Source organism: Aphis gossypii, chromosome 2 (genome assembly GCF_020184175.1).
Source record: "Aphis gossypii isolate Hap1 chromosome 2, ASM2018417v2, whole genome shotgun sequence".
Taxonomy (NCBI): Eukaryota; Metazoa; Arthropoda; class Insecta; order Hemiptera; family Aphididae; genus Aphis; species Aphis gossypii.
In genome coordinates this window covers 53857586-53880674 of record NC_065531.1, presented here as the reverse complement: position 1 = coordinate 53880674, position 23089 = coordinate 53857586, and the positions used below count along the sequence as shown (strand labels likewise).

The following is a 23089-nucleotide window of genomic DNA, read 5'->3' as shown; positions in this document are numbered from 1 at the left end:
ATTAAACTGTAAGTTACTATAAAGTTCTGTGGTTTATTATTTATTTATTATAATATAAACCACCACTTTTAACTTAACCAACTGTATTCGCCGTTTAAATCTTACAATGCAACAGCGATATTTTATTTACCGAATTTGCACCTTTTATCAAAAAAAAAAAAAACTAAATCGGAATTATGAGTTATAAAAATTCCTAATCCCGACAATATGTATTAGAAAGAATAATATTAATATGCATAGTCATATAGACTATAAAAATAGTACGAAAGTAATTTGCATTATAGACTACAATATTCGAATATTCGATAATAAATATCATATTTAAAGAGAAAAAATGTAAATGCTTCATTTTATTCAACATTAAAATTGATTTAAACAGTTAGGAAATTAAAAATAATACGACAATGGTCGTTATAATTTATGTCCATAAAGTTTAAGAGTTTAACACATACCCTGCCCCCCCCAAAAAAAAATATAAAATCATCGGCTCGATAAAAAATTAGCATCAATATTTTTAAACTATCTGCTACAAAATTCTTATAATCTGCAGTCGAATATTATATTATCTTAGTATAATATAATTAATAATTATATATTTTACGGAGTAATACTCGCTTAAGAGTTATAAAGAACAACACACGTGTCGCCCGATTTTTTTTTTGTACGTAATAACGACGACATTATATCTAGCTATATATTTTAAATCGGAACACGTATACAATGGAACAGAGTTCCATTTTATAACTATATATTTTTTATATACCTATCTATACCGCCGGTCGGCTGTAGCCCTCTATTTTGGATAAAACAAACGACTAATAGCACTCAACCGTGGATTAGGAGTATATATATTTATAGATATTGCCGTGTTGAACGATATTGATTGGCCGGCGAGGTTTACTGTATACGCACCTACTTAAATTTCCCAAGACTGTCCGAGTTGTGAGGGTAATGGGGAATCTGGAGTGTAGTCGTCAGGATATCAATCCCTTTTATCCTCTCCGCAGCCGTCATTGTTTTCGGACAAATTGTTACGGACATTATTTATTTATTTATTTTTATGTTTTTTTTTTCAATGTCTGTCGGAGAAAATACTAAAAGTCTTGGGTATTAGTAGCACAATAATCATTATTGTACAATATGATGATTCAACAAACACGCTCAAACTTTTTTCTTCCATAATGCTGCAGATAATATTTAAAATCAAATTTTTAGAATTTTTAAATATATTCAGAATTTTTTGTTCTGTGTAGATACAAACATTTATTTTTCAAATGGCAGAACTCCTTTTCTACGAAGAATATAATTCCACGAGTTCATGATACTGGATGTTGGAAGTTATGTAGGACTATGATGATTTGAAAATGTTAGTATTTATTAATAATCATTTAATATTTTTAATTTATAAAAATGACCCAAGTTTAATATATAATACACTAGATTCAATTTTAGATACCATCTATTTAGTATTTAGTATTTTTTTTAAATCATCTTTAAAGAGAATTCTCCTCAGTATAAACATTTAGGTAACTGTGGGAAACTACTTGTTCAAATTTGAATTAAATACGTTAATATTTTTTAAAAAGTCATACACTAAATAATTTGCAGCAAAATATACATTTTCTTATTTATGAAAAACATAAGTTTGTTTCCCCACAGGACATTCCATATTAAAAATATGCCAAGAATTTCAAAATATGGTTTTAAATATATTTAAAAATCCCCCTACCAAAAAAAAAAAAAAACCAGAATGTTAATAATATGTAAATCATGATTATAATCATCCTGTATAGTGTATATAATATATTATGCTGACCTACGAGTATGTCTATCTAGAATTTTATTATAATATAATACTATAAATCTATTCGTTTTTACAGTCCAAGCAACAGTCGTGTATTGACACGAATAATGGCGTAGTGAATTATAATTTATAATTTTGTTATAAATAACTTTATAGTTACTTATCGTATTATATAAGTGTACCTATTGTTATTGTCAATTGCACGATATAATTATACGGACAGTCGTTGCGTGGGGTTCGGACGAGAGATTTGAACGAAACAAAAACGCGGTCGCAGCTATAAAATAAAATAGCGAATATCGTTACAATATATTATCAAATTATACTTTCGATGCGATGGACGCACCTATTAATATCGTACGTAGCTTATATATATTATATTATATACATTTCGCTAGGTAAGCGACTCCGTTTGTTGTGTACCCATCTCGTGTACAGACATAAGTAATACACTCTATTACGTTTATTGCGTGATTCGACTAGATCCACCCAACAGATAATATCGGGGGCCAAACGCGTTGATGTACCAAACGTAGCGGAATTAATGAAATTCGAGTGGCTAGACCTAACTCACGGCCGGTGTGGGCGTCGAGTCGTTCGCCGTGTACGCGTATACACACGCGCTGCGAGCGGACCGCAAGAGCGATCGCGCGATAATAATATATAATATAATATATATAAAAGCAGAGAATGATAAAACGATTCTTGTGTTACGTTTCGGAATTCTTTTACCATACATTAACGCCGATTCGAGCACACCCAACCCTTATATTACATTATACCGTCGCCGCACTTTTATAACACTCGAAGAGTCTCTGAGGCGGCGTTGGATCGGCCAATCAACGGGTCGCGTTTGCGGAGCGCGTTTTCCGCCCCCGTCGACGCCGGCCGAAGACTCCGGAGTTCGCGGTCTCGCTCGTTTGCTCTCTCCGTCGCTTTTCCTCGCCGAATTTCTCGACTGTAGGTCGTAGCCGAGCAGGTACACAGTCGTCGGTTTTACGAATCCCCGGTCGTTTGGAAAACTGTTGCGCTTACCCCGCCGGCCACTGGAATAGGTCAGTATGTTATTATCATCTTATTCATGTTATCGTTATTTTATCTGTTATATTATATTGTGTATAGCTTTAACTATTGAAGTCTATAAAAAAATAATTATATATACTTAAATATAACCTACAAGTACTTTTAATGATATTCATTCGTACGCAAATTCGATAAAAAATATGTGTAAAAATATCTGAGGGACAAATAATTCAAAAAGTTATGAGAGTATAGTTTTTTTTTTTTAAATATTATATTAAGTTAAAACACGTCATTTGCACAAAGGTTTGATTTTATTATTTTAATTTTAATCCTAGCATATATTTTACTAAACTAATTACAATTAAGAAATGTATACATCTTCCATATATTTTTGGAACAACCATAATTTGTATTACGATTCATAAGATTGTAAAATTATATGATTCGAAATATTTATTTTACGTAGAAGTAAAAATACAAACAAAAAATAATATCTGAATACCGAAAATTGGTATTTTAGTACTACTTAACTTCTGAAAAGTATAGTTAGTTAAGTAAGTTAGGATTGCTAACGGATAATTTCTAAGGAGTTCAGTATAGGCAATAGTGTAAAAAATTATTTATAACTCTAAAGAAAAAAAAAATGAATTGCTATATTATTATAATTTAAAAATCTGTAATAAATGTAAATATGTATTTTCTAGTATTTAAAAATTATGTAATATATAAGAACCTTACAAGTTCTATGTAGCCGAAATATAACTTTCTATAATCTATATAATAGTGTATATTTGTATAGATTTTGATTTTTTGCTTAACAAAATACTTATAATATACTATAAAACTTTATACGTTTATTGATTTTCATATTACATCTATTTAAATACAGGTTTATAAATGTGCAAACTTCTTTTGCTGAAAAATATATTTTATTGAAATACAAACAATAAATTTAATGAAATATCAATCGCGGAATGATTATCATATACACGCTAAAATTGAATACATATAATAAATCCTTTCCTTCATTTTTTTTTTAAATAAGTAATGGCGTAATTAGTGATTACATATTTTTTGTTCTGTAATCAATATCTTTTCATCAATTACCTTTAAGCGCACAAATTGAAATGTTACTGCACAAAAGAATAAAAAATACATACAACATATAATTAACCGATTTTTATTAAAAGAGTCAATTTCGAATAAATTCATTATTATACATGAGCTTACTATTATCAGTTAATTAGACTCTAAATAAAATAATAATAATAATAATTAAAGCCATAGTGTGGTAGATATGTAAAATCAGTCGATTAAAATCAAATTATTTCAACATTGTTTTTAAAACGTCTATTAGCTATAGGTACATATTTTACTATAATATTTATTCCTTAGAGTTTCTTAGTTGCTTAAAATTCATGACCACTGAATAAATGTTTTCTCTTTGTGAACATTCAAACATCAAAGTTTCTATACTTAAGAAGATTTTAATACAATTTTTACGTTTTAAGAATAATAAATAATCAAAGAAATGGGAATTTGTTATTGATGTTTACTAATGGATTGTTATTTTTTCGATAAAATAATATTTTATATATTTGGGTATTTTATTTCTTAATATTTATTAAAAATTTATATTTACGTTTTTGATAGATTTCATCTTAATAATTAAGGATGTTTAATTCCCTGTGTAATAACCTGTAAGAGCTCACGGGAATCATTAAAAATCTGCAAGAATGAATTAATAAATAAATCAACTAATCATACAACTTATAAATAACGATGCATTTAATTTCAATATTCAAGTTTTTTTGCTAATTTTGATTTAAAAAGAATTTATACCGTTTAAAAATACAGTAAACAAAACCTTAGTGTTAAATTTGGAAATGTATTTATTTGTAATTTAGACCTGTTCAGAAATAATAGATAGATATATTGCAGATACGTTCTTTGTTTTTCTGTTTCCGAAAATAATTCTTATTATCACTGTATTGATAATTTTGTAGCTTATCATTCCTATTTGTAACGTTATGTTAGTTTATACGTTAAAAAAGTATTTAGTAGACCGTGTTCTCGCCCTACAGATCTAACGCCGCATAATAACCTTTTTCTATAATTCTAAATATATAAATACTTTTTATATTTTAGTATTTTTCATTACTGTAAGTGAGAAATAAAAATATGAATTTAATGATAAAATAATTTTAAAATCTTATCTTTTTTCATAGTTTTGTTTTTAATGAGAATTAACTATTTTGAAAACTTGTTACACTTTGCTTAAATTCTGCTAACATTTAAAAGACTATTTGCCAAATTAAGGCAAAACTGAAATTAAAATGTAACTAGATGTTTCAATGTTCTTTATATATATATATATCAAACAACATTTTAAAATATTTACCAATAATTTAAAATATTATACACCATATTTGTACTTACTTTATGTATTCCGAAACCGTATTTTCGTGTTTAAAAATACTGAAAACCTAATTATAATAACTCAATGATTGGACGCATTTAGTATTAAGTACATTTTACTAATGTGATATTTTTTTTTGCTAATTTAATATAATTTTGATAGTTTGTACCATGGTCTCAGTGGTTATTGATTTCATAGGAGTTATTCGTATTTTAATATTCATAGATACTTTATTAATACAAAACAAAAATATGTAGATATATATTTTTAATTAACTTAACAGGTTATATTATAGTAGGTATATATAGTCAAATAAGTTATATGTTGACTTTACTTTACAATCAATGCTTATTTGAATATACATTATTCAAAAGTAATTATATTTTTTACACTTTTAAGTTCAAAATGAGTGGATCTGGTAAAAGTCTCCTTGGTCTATGGCTTTACCGAACTGGAGAAGATTGGACTCTGAGAGAGTCAACTCAAACAACTGTATGATACTCTAAAACTAACAAAATTTATAAAAATTTCTTGCTAAACATCATGCATATTACAGTCGAGATCTGCCGTGAGTGGACGACCAGATTCGACAAGATTCGATTCAAGGAACTCTGTAATATTTTCATTGAAAAATCAGGTCGGTGGGCTTGCTCGAGCGCTTCAGGTTTTTCAAGTAAGTAGATTAGATTCCATTAAACGATTTATTGTACTCAATGAGGATAATTTAATATAAATAAGCAAACGTGAAATCAAAATATTTAATGTAAACAAGAATGTAAAGCTAATTTTGGATGAACGCTCCTGGAACTTAATAATTAAATTATAATCTATATTCTATATATATATAAATAACAACACTGCCTTATCTGATTAAGTTACGAGTAAATACATTATACCCTTATGGCCGTACAGTTAAAAACACTTCTCTAGTATCATTATATACAAAAAATGATTCTGAACGGAGATGATTTTGTTAGCATAGCCTATATTCCACTGCGTGGTGAAAAAGGTGGATTATGTTTTAATGACCTGAATACCCCAAAATTAAATCTTGTAAGGAAATGTTAATTTAAACAACTGGTATATGTTTCATGGTCCTACGAATAGTAATTTTTAACTAAAACAAAAATCAAAAATTATTTTATAATAGGCTAAATAAATTTTACTTGTGAATTTTAAATTTCGTAAAAAATTGAATTTAATTGACCAACGCACAACTTTTTTTATAATTATTGTAAGGAAAATGTATGGAAAATCTTGTATTCAATTTCCAAGTCTTAGCTACTCATACAACATTTTTTTATAAATTTTGAACTACAAAATAATTTGCAAATATTCATAATTTTCACATATTGTTGTCAATATTTGAATTTCAAACGCTAATAAAAAAAAAATGTGTGTATGCATTTTTATAGCTTTTGGATCACTATAAGACTATTTAATGAGGAACTTTGCATTAAATTTTTTAAGTATTTTGACTTAGCCAAAAAATAAAAATATCAATATTTATAAAAAAAACAAATATTTAAAATGCTATAAATAACCTTAAAAGTTAATGAAATATTTAAAAAATTAACTTAAGTAAAGAAAATACCAATCTGAACAATTGGTGAAATTTTCAAGTATTAACGACTTATATTTTTTGAAAGATTTTGTAAAAAATTAAAATTCAGACGTTCATAACATTTTTTTCTATGATAACGTTTGAGTTTTCTTCAAAGTTATTTGCATGAAAACTTTGGAAAATGTGTTGAATTTTTAAATCTATAATAAAAACTTTATACATTTTTAACTACAAAATTACTTATACATTTTAAAGATTTCTTTAAATTTGATCCTTAAGCTATTATAAAAAGAAAAAAAATCGTGACTAACAATTTTTATGCTTTTTAGCTTTAAAGAACAACTTATAAGAAATAATTTTATTCTAAAAAAAAAATACATATACTAGAAAACTTGAAAATTTCAGTTTTTTATAAACAACTCAAAAAAGCCAGAATATTTTGAAAATTTAATCGTAGGTATATAAAAAACGTTAATATAAATATTTGGTAAAAACTTCAAGTAATTATAGTGAATCGTATTTGAGTTACAACTACATAAAAAAAATTTTTGCTTAAAAATTCCCGTTTTCCGTCAGTATTAAACCAATATTTTAAAAACTACTAGAAACTTCTTCCTTTTGGCTTCTATAATGCACTAAGGATATATTTAATCTGTTACTGCAGGAAACTACCTATGAAGTTTTAAATTGAATCATTATTTTGACAAGTTATAGTGTACACAGATAAAAAGAACACAGATCATTGTAAAATCAATACATTCATTACTCCATTCAGAATTTAATAGGAGTATATTTTTTTAAACATTAAGTAATAATAAAAAATTAAAAAATTAAATATTTACTTGTACTAGACGTTTATTATATCATTTGCTTGTTCAATGATATTTACTGTTTGTTTGGTATTGACTTTGTAGTTAGAGTATTTAATAGTATGACAAAAAATAACCACAATTAATCTTAATATTATTTCTATTATTCCTAACTACTACAATACTACTACAATATTATAGTAGCATTCATAATATATTATATATTTTACATTTTTAGGATTTAGGTGTAAATGTTTTGCACATTGAATCTAGACCTTCCCGCCGTAGAAAATCAGAATTTGAAATTCTGGTAGACGTAGAATGTGACAATAAAAAAATGGAGCAGTTAACCGGAATGTTGAAGCGTGAGGTTGCAGCTATAAATTTAGCAACGTTTGAGAGTGGTGCCGAAGTACCACCTCCTACTCCGATGTCAGCGACTGCTAGTTTTGGTAAAAATAAATTAAGTTTATTGAAGTCCAATTTGTTTCAAATTATTTCAAATAATATGATTATAAAGTATTTATTCTATAAGTAACCCACTGCATCATTGTGCTCTACATTTTATTTTCATTTTATTACCAAACACGTAAATCAAATATATAATTCAATTTTATTTTTATTATAACAATATATTTCTTCCTTTATTAAAGTTTATGTTAAGATGTTCTAATAAAAATCATATAAAAAAACACGATTTAAGATATTGATTTATATTTATATAGATCTTGATAGGTCTATCATTGTTTATTTTTTAATTTAATTTTTTTTGTTTTTTTTTTGTGTTATAAGATTTCTCAGAGTTTGAGCTTCCGTGGTTTCCTAAAAAAATTTCTGATTTGGATAGAGCTCAACGAGTGTTAATGTATGGGACAGAGTTAGATGCTGACCATCCGGTAAGTTATTCATACAGCATTCAATTAATTGTTAAATACCTTTATCTATAGTTTTTTCAAGATTTCGTTTATAATCTCATTCACTATTTTTCAGGGATTTAAAGATCCAGTGTATCGGAAAAGACGCGTAGAATTTGCAAACATAGCGAACTCTTATAAATAGTGAGTATTATTTCAATAGCACATATTATAAAGAAAAATTGATTTAATACTGTAGTTAGTAAAACCTGTTACATTGTCACTAGTTATTACAATTAAGCCTACAGTATAATTATCGGTATATTATAAATTATTTTTTTGAATTTTTACGAATTTTTGATTCGATGTATAAACCTTAATATTATTTTTTCAGTGGACATCCAATACCAAGAGTTCAGTACACTCCGGAAGAAATCAAGACTTGGTACGTACTTATACTTTAATCTTATTACCGATTAGTCACCTACGTGCTCTACCCCCGTGGATAGTTGTTTGCAAACTGTGGAGTTCTTTGTCTTATAGTGTTATTTCGATCATAAAATTCTCTAAAGTGTACATCCCTATAATTAATACTCAAAATAATAATTATTGAAGGTGTTTATAAATTTTCATAAATATACTAATTATAGATAATAAAAACAATTTTTTCTTACATTAATATCATTATTCATACACCCGGGAAATATATTATATAATAGTATTATAAAAGTCAATAAATGCATAACAATAATAATGATTATTAAACAACAACAATGGCCATGGCATTTTGTGGGTTTTCGCAACATACAGCCAATCAGCGCGCTACTGATTATATACTACTTTTCTATTGGTATTATTATTATTATTATTGGATTCGTCTTAACATATCTTAACTGCTCAATTCTCGATATTAAGTTCGTCAGTCGTAGTTAGAACACAGTTTTCTATACTTCAAACGCCTTTGGGCCGTTCGAAGCACCGAGCCGTTGTCACATCTCATATACGTCGACAATAATAATTGATTCATCGTCGATTCTATGTACACATTCTAAAGTGGGTGGTGAGTGATTGCTTTACTATAGGTACGCTATAAACAATTATTTTAATATATTATACATATAGGTCGAAAATTAAATTTTTTTTACGATACCGTGTAGATTTGATGCGTGACAAAAAATCAGGACTTACTTTTATAGTATAGATTATTACTAATAATCTAATAATTTGTTATTAACTGTGTAGTGTACTAATTAATGTGAGTCAGTATTTTTTTTCTCAAAAAATTATGGTTATTATCTTTTGTATCAATTATTTTAAAAGGGAAGCATTAGTTGTTAATGTTTCATCATGAACTACATGTACCCATTTCCAATTAATAATGGTTAAGATTATCTGTTTTCGAAAACCAAATATGTCTAGTTTGGTCATTGCTACAAATGTATATTTTATTTAGAATAGAATAAATATTTAGAAGTATTTTTTTTCTTTTACTATTATTTCTAGAAGTGTTTGTTTTTCAAATAGTTAATTCATCAGTAGAGTTCAAGTTTGGTTAACTTTCTTGGGTGGTAATTTATTTATATCGAATAAATGTCGTGTATTCCAATTGTATCAACACCAATAATTGTAACTATTATTGAATTATCTCGACACGGAGCATTTATATTGACAACTGTACACAATAATAATATATACATTTAGCGTGAAAATCTAATTCATTATTATAATATATGTGTAACTACGTGCATGTACGTATTTTATGAATACGTTCATTGATAATTTAATCGAATCTGCAAAACTGTCAAGACGTGTAATGAAGTAAATTTAATCCTGCGAATAGGATACGGTGAGTGATCCAATAGAGTCTGACCGTCTGCATGTGAAACGTCGCCGTTAATAATCACGTCAAAAACAATAATATCTTTGTCAAAGTCGATACAAATGTACATTGTATATAATATTTTATATAAATTGTATATACTTTTCAGGCTTTTCCACGATACAAACGATACCAATAAAGACACGCGCTTGCATGCGTTTTTTCCGAGATATAACCAATAAAGAATTACGTGACATAATGTTTTGTTCCGTCCTTCTCTTTTCAGTTTATATATATATATATATATTTTTTTTTTGACCATGACTTTTATCGTTTATTATCATTAATTTTAAAATTCCGAATTTATCATGTGCTGCAGGGGTACCGTGATGCGTGAACTCCACAAATTGTACGTGAAGCACGCGTGCAGGGAATACCTGGAGAACTGGCCAGAACTGGTAAAGTACTGCGGTTACCGAGAAGACAACATTCCACAGTTACAAGACGTAAATACATTTTTGAAACGTAAGTGGGTCGCTCTAGGCGGTTATACCACTGCTAATTAGTCGTAACCAGTTAAATAAATATTAATTATAGTTAATTACATCTGTTGGCCGGCGTAGTGTATAGACAATTTTAGTACATATGTTATAGAAAGGTATTTAAGTATACCTTCCAATAACCCATATAATCATATACTTATAATAAATTGTGTTAGAGTAACACAAAGAGAGTCTACCGGTTAGGAAATTTAATGTTAGAATATTAATTTATTGTAACAAAAATAAGTTCAAAATCCGGAGGTCTATTTCGCAATACCATTTTCAAACTTTAATACCAAACCTTGAAGGTATTATGTATTATTAATATACCTAACAAATATCATACGTAAGAAACAATTAGCCTGTATAGCCTATACCACTAAAGATATTTCATAGTATTATTTTTCTGATATAATTATTAAAGTCATCTAATTTTATTTTTAATATTTAGGTAGGTTGATATTATTTTTCCAAAAATATAGCTTATTTTATTATATTATTCGTATTCGTTTATCATAGTAATATATACTTATATCATATCATATCAACTTCTATAATTCAAAATGCAATAACATCTTCCTGTTAATAATTTATTTAAAACAGAAAAAAAATAACCTCATAGTATAAGTATTAAGTATGTAATATAGCTAAAATAGCATTTAAATGCTTATAAAAAAATATTATGGACTATACATTTTCGAAATTTTTTACTTGGCAAAATAATTGAATTGAATTTAAATTAATTCTTGAACAATAACAAAATAAAGAAATCAATTTAGTCTAAATTAATTTGTATGTTTTTCATTGTTTTTCTAACTATAAAAAAAAAGGTACTGAGGATTTTTAATTTTGATCTTTTTATTTTATTTTAGTAATTGCTTTATCATGGGTTCAAACATAAACAAATAAAAAACATCACATACTATCAATACAATTATCGCTCAACTCAGAATCTAAAATTGTTTTTGTTATGTTTGTGAGTGGAGGGAAGGAGTGTGAAAACTTTTTTTTTACATTTATAATATTGTAAAAATAAAATACATATGACTGTTAAGGTGTTTCATACGTTTTTGAATATGACAGTGTTGCAAAATGGACCTAGACTCTGGACATATGGGACTATTATTAGAGAAGATGAATTCTGAATTTTAAGTGAATAGTATTTTTTTTTTTAATTATGCCACACTTGTTTTCATTTTGAAAAACAATTTTGATCATCTATGTTCTTTATGATTAGTTACAATAGATATAATAGTATTTATTATTAAAGACTAGATTTATGTAAACAAAATTTTATAATACGAGTCTATTAATATGTACAATATATTAAGTATTTAAGATATTCTATAACCAATACTGCATTTGGACCACATCATGAACACAACCTACACTTAATGCATTTTCTCAAACTAAATTTATATATTTTAATTAAAAATAAATAAATAGTAAGTCATCCAGTTGTAAGCATTAACCTATTATAAAATATCATATAACTATAATGGCCTTTGCAACTGATGCATATTGATACAAAAATAATAATAAGTACTGAGTAGGTATAATTTATTGTTAATTGCTCGAATGATGATATAAAAATGTAAAACAATAATGTACATATCCAAAAACTTAAAGTGTAGTACTTGAATATTTAAATTTTTATTAATTAGAATATTGTTAGAATGAGTACCTTTAAATACATATATATATTTAAGAAGAAAGACTCTATCTACCTACGCTCCATATTTTAATATTAGATTATTGCATGAAACTTTAATAATAAAGTAATCCAGAAATATTAAATTAATATCTTTTTGTGTTAAGTTATGTACTTGAAAATTATAAAATACATTTTCTAGTAAATTTGAGAAAATGTCTGTTTAATTTTAGAAACTAAACTAATAACCAACTAAAAATGAAAATATTCCCAAAACTACCACTGGCGTTTATTTTGTTAATGTAATATATATATATATATATGTAATAATATTATGATATTATAAGGTCATGAAAATATATAATATATAAATCATGATACTTATATTAGGAGCGCAATCTATCAATTATTATCATAGTCATACCAGTTGGAAATTATTTGTTAACTTTTACGCATGAATTTTAGGCAAAACTGGTTTTCAATTGCGACCGGTTGCCGGTTACTTATCTCCCAGGGACTTCTTATCAGGACTAGCTTTTCGCGTATTTCATTGTACACAGTATATCCGGCATTCTTCAGACCCATTCTACACACCGGAACCCGATTGTTGCCACGAGCTATTAGGCCACATGCCACTTTTAGCCAATCCAATGTTCGCCCAATTTTCACAAGAACTAGGACTCAACTCGTTGGGTGCCAGTGATGCAGACATTGAGAAGTTAGCAACGGTGAGTGGTACATATTTTTTTTAATTATGTTTATATAACATTCAAGAAAAGCAAATGATGTAAATCCATAGTTTTTTACTAATTGGCATCATATTTTGTTCATATACCTACCTGTTCGAGTCTGTGATTACTTTCCACTCCGAAATTAACTCTTAAATGTCGGCTCGTGTATGAATTTTATACTAACACACGAAAATCAAATATTTTTTTCTATATTATTATTATATAGCAAAGATGGGCAATTCAGAGTTATTAGAGGGCCAATTTTTAGAAAATTAAAATCTAGTGGGCCAGAGTATAGAAAGCAAAACAAAAAAGATCATTCAAAATATACATTTTAATAAGGAAATTAAAAAAAAAAATATGTTAATTTTTATATTATTTTATTTTATTTGATTGTAATTATAATTGTAAAGACAATGTTTATGACAATAGTTTATTTGAAAAACTTGCTATTCTCACGGCCAATCATTTATATAACCAATTTTATGATTGGTAAACATTAGAATAATTTGTCTGTAAATTATATTAACAACATGATGACAAATAAATATCGTTTATTCCATTATATATTAATCTTACTTTGTACAATTCAATTATTTTATATATATATTTTTTTTTTGTTATTTGTTACAAATTTTAAGTATTAAAATTTTATAAGAAGTGAATTTTAAAGAAACTCGATCAAATATTAAAATATTACCTCATGAAACACACACAGATACATTTGGATATTTGACTGTTTACCTGTAAATAAGGCTTAAAATTTGACAATATTATAATTCTTACGAGAGGCTTACAGGTGATATTGGTGATTGAATTATATATATTTTAAATAAATCAATTAAAAAAATAACATATGGATACATTAATTTTTACTACATCGGATTCGTGTAATGTATATCTAGTACCATAATAGAATTTATTGGTAACCGATTAGCTTAAAAAAACAACAATGCATTTATAATATTTTTTAATGGAACAACTATGTTTTTGTGTGCAATTTAGCTATACTTTTTCACTGTGGAATTCGGAATGTGTAAACAAGACGGTGAACTGAAAGTTTATGGAGCTGGGTTGTTAAGCTCGGTGGCGGAGTTACGACATGCGATTGAAACCAACGATAAAATACAGCGATTCGATCCTGAAGTTACGTGTCACCAAGAATGCATTATAACATCGTACCAAAACGCATACTATTATAGTGAGACATTTGAAGAAGCTAAGGAAAAAATGAGGTGATTTATTATTTAAATACATGCGTGTATACATTGTACACAGTACACTGTAAAAACATTATCTCTTTATTGGAATATAGTATAATTTTGAGCCAATAAAATTAATAAAAACAATAAACTTTACAATAATAACCATACAATGTTTCAAAGTTGCAAATTTTTTAATTAGAATATACATAGTTTGTATTAAGGAAATTTAACTAAATGTTATGCACTACAGTTCTGCAGAAAACTACTATTAATTATTATTTTTTATAAAAGAAGGATTATATCTGTTATATTACGTACTATATTCATTTATATATATGGCTTAGTTTAACAACATTTTCATGAATTAAAATCTTTTTTTAAAATCGATGATCTTAAATAGACTATCATGAAATGAAAACCATATTTTATAAACTGTAGAGTATTTAATTAAATTTATTTATTAAATGATTTAGAATAAACGCATTATTGTATATATTAATAATGATTTGTTTATTTTATTACGATTTATCTTGGTTTTGGTTTCAGAGAATTTGCCGATAGCATTCAAAAGCCATTTGGCGTACGTTACAATCCTTACACGCAGAGCGTGGAAATTTTGAGCAATACAGACAAGATTGTGGCTTTAGTGTCAGAACTCAGAGGTGACTTATGTATCGTAAGCAACGCGTTAAGGAAAATACACGCCGAAGACGAAGCAGTCGAGAACATCAATAACATGTTGCATAAAGGAATGAACGTGAGCGGAGTATCGCCGGAAAAGTCTCCAGAGAAGTAAAGGAGCCTTTAAAGGTTTTGAACGATCGTACATTTATTATAATATGAAATAACTAGTTATTTATTAAACAATTTTAATCATTATGAGATATTATATTATAATTATGTTAATGTAGAATTTAATAGCCAGCAATTAGAAATGTTAAATTAGTTTTAAGGATGTTTTATTATTATTACATTAGTCGATTGTAGATTTTTGTCCTAGACATAAAGTATTTATGATGCGTTAATATTGATATTATCATAAACGACATGAACAGATCACGCTGTGTGTGTATTTTCATTAACTGAATTTTTATTAGATTATTATTATGCAGTAGTTTTCTCGCTATATTCTTAGCTGTAGACATGTAAACAAAACGCGTAACAATGTAAAAACTTACTGTCTTTTAGAAAAGATAAAAAAAAAATGAAAAATTTGTAGTGAGTAGTCGTTTCTCGTATTAAATGTATTCCTTTGTATTTTATATTATGTTATCTATATAAGTTGCTCTATAATGTATTATTAGTTGTTTAGGTACTTACCAATTAATTCGATTAGCTCGTTGTTAATAACTTAGTTAGATTTAAACAATATAGAAAATTAATGAACTATATTATATTTATATATTCTTGCAAGTAGATATAAAAAAATATTAAAACAATTATCAGTCAATACCAGATAAATATAATAGAATTGAGTAATATTGATTTTTGTTTACAATAATAGTTGTTAGGTTATGTTTTAAGTTAAATGTTAAACATCAAGTTATGAGATTATTTATTAAATTAGAAATGCTTTGTTCCGTGAATTTCTTTTTTATATAACATAATATACAGGGTGACCCGTGAAGATTTACTCATTGTGATATGTCTTGAAATAATAGAGATATCTGGAGGGTAAACTGTGAGTTGGAAGTACGTGTACAAAAAATACTTTGGAAGTACGTGGAACTATAAGGAAGTATAACGAAGTACGAGGAATTACGTGGAAGTTAGCATAGTTGGAATCTTGGTGTACAAAATATTGACTAATGGTTTACCCTCCAGAGAAATCATAATTTTGTTTATTGTTTGCTGGTACAAGAACTTCTAGTATTTTATATTTTAATTATTTTTAAAAAAATCGAAAATTTTGTAGTTTATTTTTCTGAATATTTTAACGTTTTAACATTTTATTTCCATTATTATCGTAATTTTGTAATGTTTTAATTTTTTTTTAAAGTTTTAAAAATAATCAACAAGCCCACGGGACACATGTTCGATATCACTGGTGCTATGATATTAAATAATTTATTATTTTACTCGAAACTAGAAAAGGTATTAAAAACCATGAAATTAATGATAGTAAAATGTCTGTCATAAATTATTTTAAAAATAATTAAAATATAAAACACTATAGTAGTTCTTGTCCCCGCAAGTCTCATAAAAAGAAAAAAAGAATTATGATACCTCCATTATTTCAGGTAATATCGCAATGGGCAAATACACGCGGGACACTACTTTATATAAATATTTAAATTTATTTGGAATATTTATAAATTTCCTATATTGTACTAAAATGTATGTACCTATAAGTACCTAATATTAGAAAACTACATATATAACATAAAAAAATCACTATAATGTAACAATATAGTATTAAGGCGAAAAAACTACGGCTTAAAGTTTTTCCGTTTAGAAAAAAAAATTATATTTGTAGTAGTGATTTGAAATACAACGAATTTATGACTTAATTATTTATTGCCTACATAGGTAGTTGTTATAAATTTTATTATTAATTATTAACTTATGCCGGCGCGTTGTATAGGCAATTTCGGTACATTAGTGTGTATATTTTACTACGATGGTATTCGTTGGGTCATAATAATATTACGAATTTAAACGGAAAGTATTTTAATCGTCATTAGTTCGACTAACGAAAATTTGTTTAGTAATTATAGTGATTGTTTAAAGTCATTATTTTTTTACAGATATTATTATTATTATTATTATTTTTTTTTTTTGAATAATTTATCAATATGCATACCTATTAATAATAAGCAATTATTTATTCATATTATAATTATTACACTATAGATTATATAATTGTTGAAAACCTCAAGTCGTATGTAATTTTTCATAAGAACTTAAACATCGTAACGATTATATCGGAATAATTTTTTATACTAAAAACAAGGCACTTATAGGTACTTATTTCATCGTTTTATCTCTTTGAACTTCTATCTGACCCTTCTTTAAATATTCCATTTTATACATAAAGCTTGTTTTCCCGGTATCATACCATGAGATATTATTATGTAACAAATTTCAATAATACAACCATAATCATGCAACATAGGTAGTAGAGTTGGGATAGACTTTGAAGATGCGCCACTCTTATTGTTCACTTTTTATTAAGTTATATTATGGTCTTTATTTACCTTTATTCAAGCATTTTATAATATCAATATCTTCAACCTTATATGAATTGATATTCTTAAGGTAAAATCTAAATTAAAAATACATATTTATATATCACAAATAGACTATTGAAAAATAATCAAAAAATTGCACACAAGTATATTTCAGTCAACTTTTTGTAAAAATGTGAGAGAATCAGAGAAATGTTACTGTTATCTAATAAATAGAATCTTATCTATACTAAAACACTATACTTTTAAGAATGAACGTTTTGATTTCATTATATTGTTATATACTTACATCCATTAGACATTTTTGAATTAATATTTGACGTTAGAATATAATAATCACAAGAATCTAAAAAAAAAAAAAATAATATATTCATTGAGTGATGTTTACAAAGTATATTCAAATACTTTTTTACACAATAATACATTCCTTATTTTTTTTTTTTTAATTGCAAATCTTTTTTTGAAAAATTACATTGTAAATATTTGATAATATTAGTGAATCACGCATTATAATATGTAGTATCATAACTGTAGACAATTATATTACCTACCTTATTTTTGAATCATACGCTTTGAGAATGAAATGCAAATAATTTAACGAGAGGATTTATAAGAAAAGCTTAGTTCTTATGACTCATTGTTGTTTAAAGTTAACCTTTGGACAACTTTCTGTACGTAGGTTAAGTACCGTAACAATCAATAGCTAAATCCAGTGGCGTAGGTTTTATATATTATTTAAATATAGAACGGACTATGGGATAAGGATTTGAGATTTTATTATTAAAATTATTAAGATGTGCATTTTATATATTCAGTTACGATATTGAATAAAGGCCAATTTCAACCTGCGTAAAACACCATCGATAGTAGTCCGCAGGTTACTAATAATATCATATTATGGAACAACGATAGCAGATTAGGTTAGGTTCAAACCTAATCTAATATAATCTAAAATAATATAATCACACAATTAACTTAACACCTTTACAATTGGCATTAACGATATAGTTTTATTATAGAAATCATTACGTTTTAGAACATACAATACAATATTATTCAATATAATGAAAATTCTATTTCATTATAATAGATACGCTATTTTTTTAATTGTCACACATTTTCTTGGAAACAGTATTGGGAAGATTATAATAATATGTATTTCTTAATAACCGCAGTGTAATCACCTCGGTATATAATAATAATAATAACAATAATAATGTATAGATACTGATGTTGGTTAAAAAAAAAATGTATTTGTTTGACAATCATTATTTTACAGAGTATACTATTACGAGATTAAGTATAATAATATTATGACAGTATAATAACGTAAGCATAGCTTTATTAGGACGGGAATACTTATATAATCAAATTATAGGTAATTAAAAGAAAAAAAAAACTAGAAATTCACAAACGAAAAACAAATCAACACAAAATACATTCACCTATATATTAACCGACAACATAAACAATGAAAATAATAAAAATAGCTGTAATATAACAATAACAAAAAATATTAGTTTTAAAAACAAAATTTGTGATGTGCGTTTTTAAGACATAATTATTATCATTATTATTATCATACAAAATATTGAGATTATGTTATACGCTTATTAGAAGTTTTACTGATTTTCCGTGTTTAAAATCCCCAGTAGTTAGCAAAAAAAAAAAAAAAGCGCATGTCGAATTTAGCCAACTGTTTAGCATCTAAATTAAGCTTTTAATTAGCAAAATAATAATAATGATAATGATATTTTTTATTGTATTGAAAATACTTACGAAAAAACAAAAAAAAAAGGTAATTATCATAATAAAATAAAATCATCCTACAGATATAACTATCAACGTTATCTGTTGAATAAGGTTTTTATAAATGAAGAACATATTATAACTTTAAGTGTATACTTATTTCTGTTTAGAATAAACAATGTACATCAAGATTATAAGAGGTACATACGTTTCCATATAATAATTTTATAAATTAAATTAATAATAGTTCAGTTGTTTAAATTAATTTTAATTAATATTATTAATAAATAAACACGTCCGAAATTAATATTATTTTACATAATTTTTCCGTTAAATGGAGCAGATCATTATTACGTTTATTTTTTAGACTTGATTATTATATGAATATATATATATTTACGATTGGAAGAATTTTATGCAACGGTTTGTTTTTATTGTTAAGTAGATACGACCAAAGAGATTCTTCGATAGTAAAGTTAATAAAATACTAATAAAAAACTTATTGATTTTGACTAGAGAAAAACCATATTTTTCGATTAAGACACAAGATTTAGCATAGTTTTGTTCAATTTAAAGTTATTGTACCTACAAAGGGGTTTTAAAAATACGGAAGTTATTGTTTCAATACTATTTCATATTTGGCACTTAAAACAGAGAAAAATAAACTTCAATAAAAATAAAAGATTATTTTAACCAAAGAAAAACTTAATAAAATGATTATTTAAATTAGTAACTCAAATTTAACAATCAAACTAAAGCATAACGCAATTCGCAAAAATTGTAATATTATAATGAAGAATATCAGTACAATGGCAGTGATTTTTCGTTATACTTATTAAAAAAAAAAAAAAATAATAATAATAATTATAATTATAATAAAAATAAGAAGAAAAAGAAGAAGAGAGAAGAAAATATAAACTACATTTGAACAGCATAATGCACTTGATGTCATTCAATAATTATGTATTATAATCTACACAGATGATCCTATGCCTACGACTGTGAACCACACGTAGTTTAACGCAGTCGATCGAATTCAAATGACTCGAAAACATATTTCATATTATGTATATCATATTGCGGAAGTATATTTTATGTTTTGTAAAATTGTTTCTTTCCCAAGTAAATCGAACCTGACGATTATTATAGAGCGGAACATCGAACACGACATATATTTCATGTGGATGGATAACGATTAAAATATGCAATAAACCCTGCAGAATGTCATCGTAGGGTGTGTACTGAGCGACACGGGTTCGCACGCGAAGGCGGAATGCGGTGTGCCCTATTAAGCTTAGACTAATAATAATATAATAGTTGTAAAAAAGGCAAAGATGGTCAACACAAATGCATGATATGTACCACATATACACAGTTAGAAATAAGTGGAAAACTGTTTAAAATAAACTGTAAAGTGATCATACATAATATGATTCGTATCAATAGATGAATATGTTTTATATATTTACATTTAATATTTATTGTTTAGAAGTGTTAAGCTTATAGTTACCGAAAATCAAAAACGAACCATAAGCGTCGAGATTTGGTCAATGATGAAAATAAAATAAATTAAAAGATTCCATTTTTGTTTTTTTTGTTGTGTTTTTTTTTTTTTTTTACGTTTGTTTTAAGAATACTGCGCTAGGAAGACCATAAAATATTTACGCTCCGTTTGTCAATAATTAGCGTATTATAAGGGTAATAATACAAAGTATCGAGAATTTCGTGCAAATATCATCGCAACAGCCGACTTGCATATTTATCGTTCAAATATAATTGTGTCAGTCTACGGTGCGAAAATTCGATGATCAATTTTCTCAATGTGGCCCTGAAAGAAATAAAATCTACATTATAATGACATAATAGATATTACATAATATTTCTAAGCGTTGAATTTTAATTTGGAAGATGGGTATGGAGGAAACAGTTTAAAGTAAAACAAACAGAGTACAATGCACACTATATCGGTATGGGTAAAATAAAAACTGAAGATATCTTATGCTTTTAAAAAAGGTGTATGTTGATGGATTACCGATCAAAATTGAAAAGACACGTTTAACGATCGTCGAGTAGAGAAAAAACGCGAGGACTACGTGAGTAATAGAGTTTTTATTATATTGTACATTATTTCTCGAAAAGTACAATAAACCACCAGTATTTAATACAAACGTTATACTAACATGGCGTAAGTCGTTAATTTTTATAAATATGAAATATGAATATAATAAAATTTCTATGTGTTTTTAGATAAAATAAAAATGTTTCAAAATTGATTGAAGTGGTTTCAATTGCTATGAAAGTTATAATTTCTGTAAACGTGTCCTATATAATATTTACCCGAGAAGGACGTGGCAAGTATTTCGACGGGCAAAGAACCGCGGCGGTGCGCCAAGAACGAATCCATGGATTGTCCGGTGGATAGCAGTACGTCCGGTCCGCCTGAGCTCCGTCGCTTCATTGACTTTCTGCGACGTCTTCGGCTACCCGGTCGACTTCCGTCCGAACCTCTTCTCTCTGCAACCACACCATCAAATCGCAAGTTTTATAAAAACGATCGCAGACCAAAAACCGTAGTAGCAAAACAATATATGATAATATAGTAATTCTATCATTGTGTACTTGAGACTTATTTTTTTGGTAGGGCGTGGATAGAGAACGGTGTTTATAATCTCGGGAAAAAATCGACAAAGTTGACTTTTTAATATTTTCTTATAACAATTACTGTTAACTAATGTGTCAGTCTAAAAATTAAAATTATTTTAGACAATCAAATATTTTATAAAATAAAATTAATATTCATTATATGTCTTAAGTTTTGAAAAATATATTAATTACTTATTTACTTGTATAACATAATTTACAGCTAGATGATAATATATTGGTTGATAAATATTTAAAAGCTCTAAACTATTATGATAAAATAAAAAATTCAACAATATTAAGGTCATTTATACGATATCATATCACATGAATAAAATTGTTCAGTTGAAGGGAACTTAGTCATTCTCAAATACACCACATGTATATTTAATACAATTAACTATGATACAAATTATAATTATAAACGCATGTCATATACAGTAAAAACAATGCATTTCACATTTAAAAAAAAAATTATTTTTATTATAACTGATAAGATTGATATCGAAACTTTCAGTCTTAAAAAATATAAAAAAAAAATTAATAAAAAAGAAATTCCAAATTTTAAAACGAAATTTTCATTAGAAAATGATCTTTCAAAACTGTCTATAATACGAATCACATGTGATATAGACTATCTATAATAATTCCATACCTAAGATCATGAATTACAACCAAATAATATCACCCATGCTATTCACTAAATAAGTGTAGTTGTTATTTTTTTATTTCATCTGAGTGATCAAGTTGTTGATTATTAAAAGCGAACAAATGAGAAACGAGCCCAAAATATTTATATAAAAATTTAAATCATTAATCGGTATAGCAATTCCATTAAAAGTTTACAAATATTAGTTAATTGTTAATACTTAATTAATGCTTTAGGAAAAATATAAATTTAAATTCAAATATTACGAGTTAAAATGAAATGAACTTTGATAATATTTTATGTTCATCTTGAACAACAGATCATTTGGTTCGCCGTTATAATAAAAGTCATTGATCTAATAAAAAAAATATGAAAATTGCTAAATAAGCAAAACAAATACAGTAACAAAGAAACAGTCTAAAAAAACGTATAAAAAATTGTT

At 26.4% G+C, this 23089-nt stretch overlaps 2 protein-coding genes across 12 annotated transcripts in view; one reads left to right on the top strand and one right to left on the bottom strand.

The window, feature by feature from the left end:
• The first annotated feature begins 2684 nt into the window (after nucleotides 1–2684).
• LOC126549537 (tryptophan 5-hydroxylase 1) lies at nucleotides 2685–17297 on the top strand. 2 transcript variants are annotated; one of them, XM_050198971.1, is made up of 11 exons: nucleotides 2685–2859; nucleotides 5646–5738; nucleotides 5803–5919; nucleotides 7858–8071; nucleotides 8412–8515; nucleotides 8610–8677; nucleotides 8868–8918; nucleotides 10672–10817; nucleotides 12951–13213; nucleotides 14222–14451; nucleotides 14968–17297. In XM_050198971.1, the coding sequence occupies exons 2-11, from the start codon at nucleotides 5652–5654 to the stop codon at nucleotides 15215–15217; spliced, it is 1530 nt and encodes a 509-aa protein (XP_050054928.1). In that variant the 5' UTR covers nucleotides 2685–2859; nucleotides 5646–5651; the 3' UTR covers nucleotides 15218–17297. The 2 variants fall into 2 exon arrangements, with proteins under 2 accessions (XP_050054928.1, XP_050054929.1); XM_050198972.1 differs by lacking the exons at nucleotides 2685–2859; nucleotides 5646–5738; nucleotides 5803–5919; ... (2 more) ...; nucleotides 8610–8677; nucleotides 8868–8918 and adding an exon at nucleotides 9406–9533.
• A 1301-nt stretch (nucleotides 17298–18598) lies between these two features.
• Nucleotides 18599–23089, bottom strand: part of LOC114131113 (high affinity cAMP-specific 3',5'-cyclic phosphodiesterase 7A-like) — a 111454-nt gene continuing 106963 nt past the window's right edge. For all 10 annotated transcript variants that reach the window (XM_050198964.1, XM_050198963.1, XM_050198965.1 and 7 more), the window contains 2 exons: nucleotides 21696–21872; nucleotides 18599–21186 (listed from right to left, as the gene is read on the bottom strand). In XM_050198964.1, the coding sequence (XP_050054921.1) occupies nucleotides 21176–21186; nucleotides 21696–21872 (188 nt within the window). In that variant the 3' untranslated portion in view covers nucleotides 18599–21175. The remainder of the gene's footprint in view (nucleotides 21187–21695; nucleotides 21873–23089) is intronic.